This window comes from Triticum dicoccoides, chromosome 6A (genome assembly GCF_002162155.2).
Source record: "Triticum dicoccoides isolate Atlit2015 ecotype Zavitan chromosome 6A, WEW_v2.0, whole genome shotgun sequence".
In the NCBI taxonomy this organism is placed as follows: Eukaryota; Viridiplantae; Streptophyta; class Magnoliopsida; order Poales; family Poaceae; genus Triticum; species Triticum dicoccoides.
This window is the reverse complement of record NC_041390.1, coordinates 343087248-343088465: the sequence shown is the minus strand read 5'-3', so window position 1 is coordinate 343088465 and position 1218 is coordinate 343087248. Positions and strand designations below refer to the sequence as shown.

Below are 1218 nucleotides of genomic sequence, written 5' to 3'. Positions count from 1 at the left end.
GACTCAATGTGATCTTGGATCATTAAAATGGAAAAGAAGAGTCTTGAGCTTTTGAGCCAATATGTGTCCTTAGCATTTTGAGGGGTCCACATTCCTAGTCCATGCCATGTCAATCATTGAACTTTCTGAAATAATCATCTTAAAAAAGCATTAGTTCAACAAGCTATATGTTGTTACAAATTACCAAAACCACTCAGGGATAGTTGCACTTTCAAGCATATGCTTTCGGGCCTAATTTTTTTTATAAAAAAATCAAGACAAAATTTGTTTGTATACTTAGTCACATCCAAGTGCCACCTGCAAATTTGGAGGCAAAAGCTTAAACATTTTGACTTGTGCAAAAAAAACAAATCAAACACTAAAATATCACCCTAAATTTGTTTTTTTTGCCGATGAAACACCGCTGCTCCGCTTTGCATCAAATTGTCATGCATGTTTGCAACACTAACATAAACATCTATAAAAAATTCAGAATTGTTTGAAAACATTTAATACTTTTTTTGCGTTACTATTCTAATTTACAGAGGGAGTACTAATATTATTTAAAAGTAAATGATATATATCCAGTTATCAGTTTTTGGGTGACGATCGATTTGGATGGTTAAGGAGATACCAAGATTGCCCAGAAGGAAAAAAATAAAGATAATTTATATTTATCGTTGCATCATGAAAACTGGATGTAACTATGTTTAACTCGTATTTCTAAATTAGAAGAATAATTTGATCAACGTGTCTATATTTTTATTATTCCGTGGCAACGTATGAATATTCGGTTTTCTTCCTTCATGTGCATTCTACTAGTTTTAGTAAGGAAATTGTGTGAGGAAGAAATGTGATGGCAATCTCGGAACAGGTGGTTTTTTGCAATTCACTTCAAATATTGCGTTAAGTTGACGTCAGCACACTCTGGTGCGCACCAGTCGTGTCAGTCCAACGCCTTCCCGCTTCTCGTCCCTTCTCAGTCCCAGATCCATCTGACCATCTCCCCTCGACGGCTCAGCCGGTCCCCGCCGTGCAATGGCCGGCCGCCCCCGCCCGCAGGCGCACTCGTCGTCCGCCTCCACGCGGCGGCGCGAGCGGTGGCTTGTCGTCCTCGGCATCGTGCTCCACGCCGTGTACATGCTGAGCATATTCGACATCTACTTCAAGTCCCCCATCGTCCACGGCATGGCCCCGGTGCCGCCCCGCCTCTCCGCGCCTCCAGCCAAGCGCCTCGTC

The 1218-nt window shown here is 42.0% G+C and overlaps 1 protein-coding gene across 1 annotated transcript in view; it reads left to right on the top strand.

Moving 5' to 3' along the window:
- Positions 1 to 920: 920 nt before the first annotated feature.
- Positions 921 to 1218, top strand: part of LOC119316884 (GPI ethanolamine phosphate transferase 1-like) — a 25750-nt gene continuing 25452 nt past the window's right edge. The window contains exon 1 of the mRNA XM_037591268.1: positions 921 to 1216. Within this exon, the coding sequence (XP_037447165.1) occupies positions 1018 to 1216 (199 nt within the window). The 5' untranslated portion in view covers positions 921 to 1017. The remainder of the gene's footprint in view (positions 1217 to 1218) is intronic.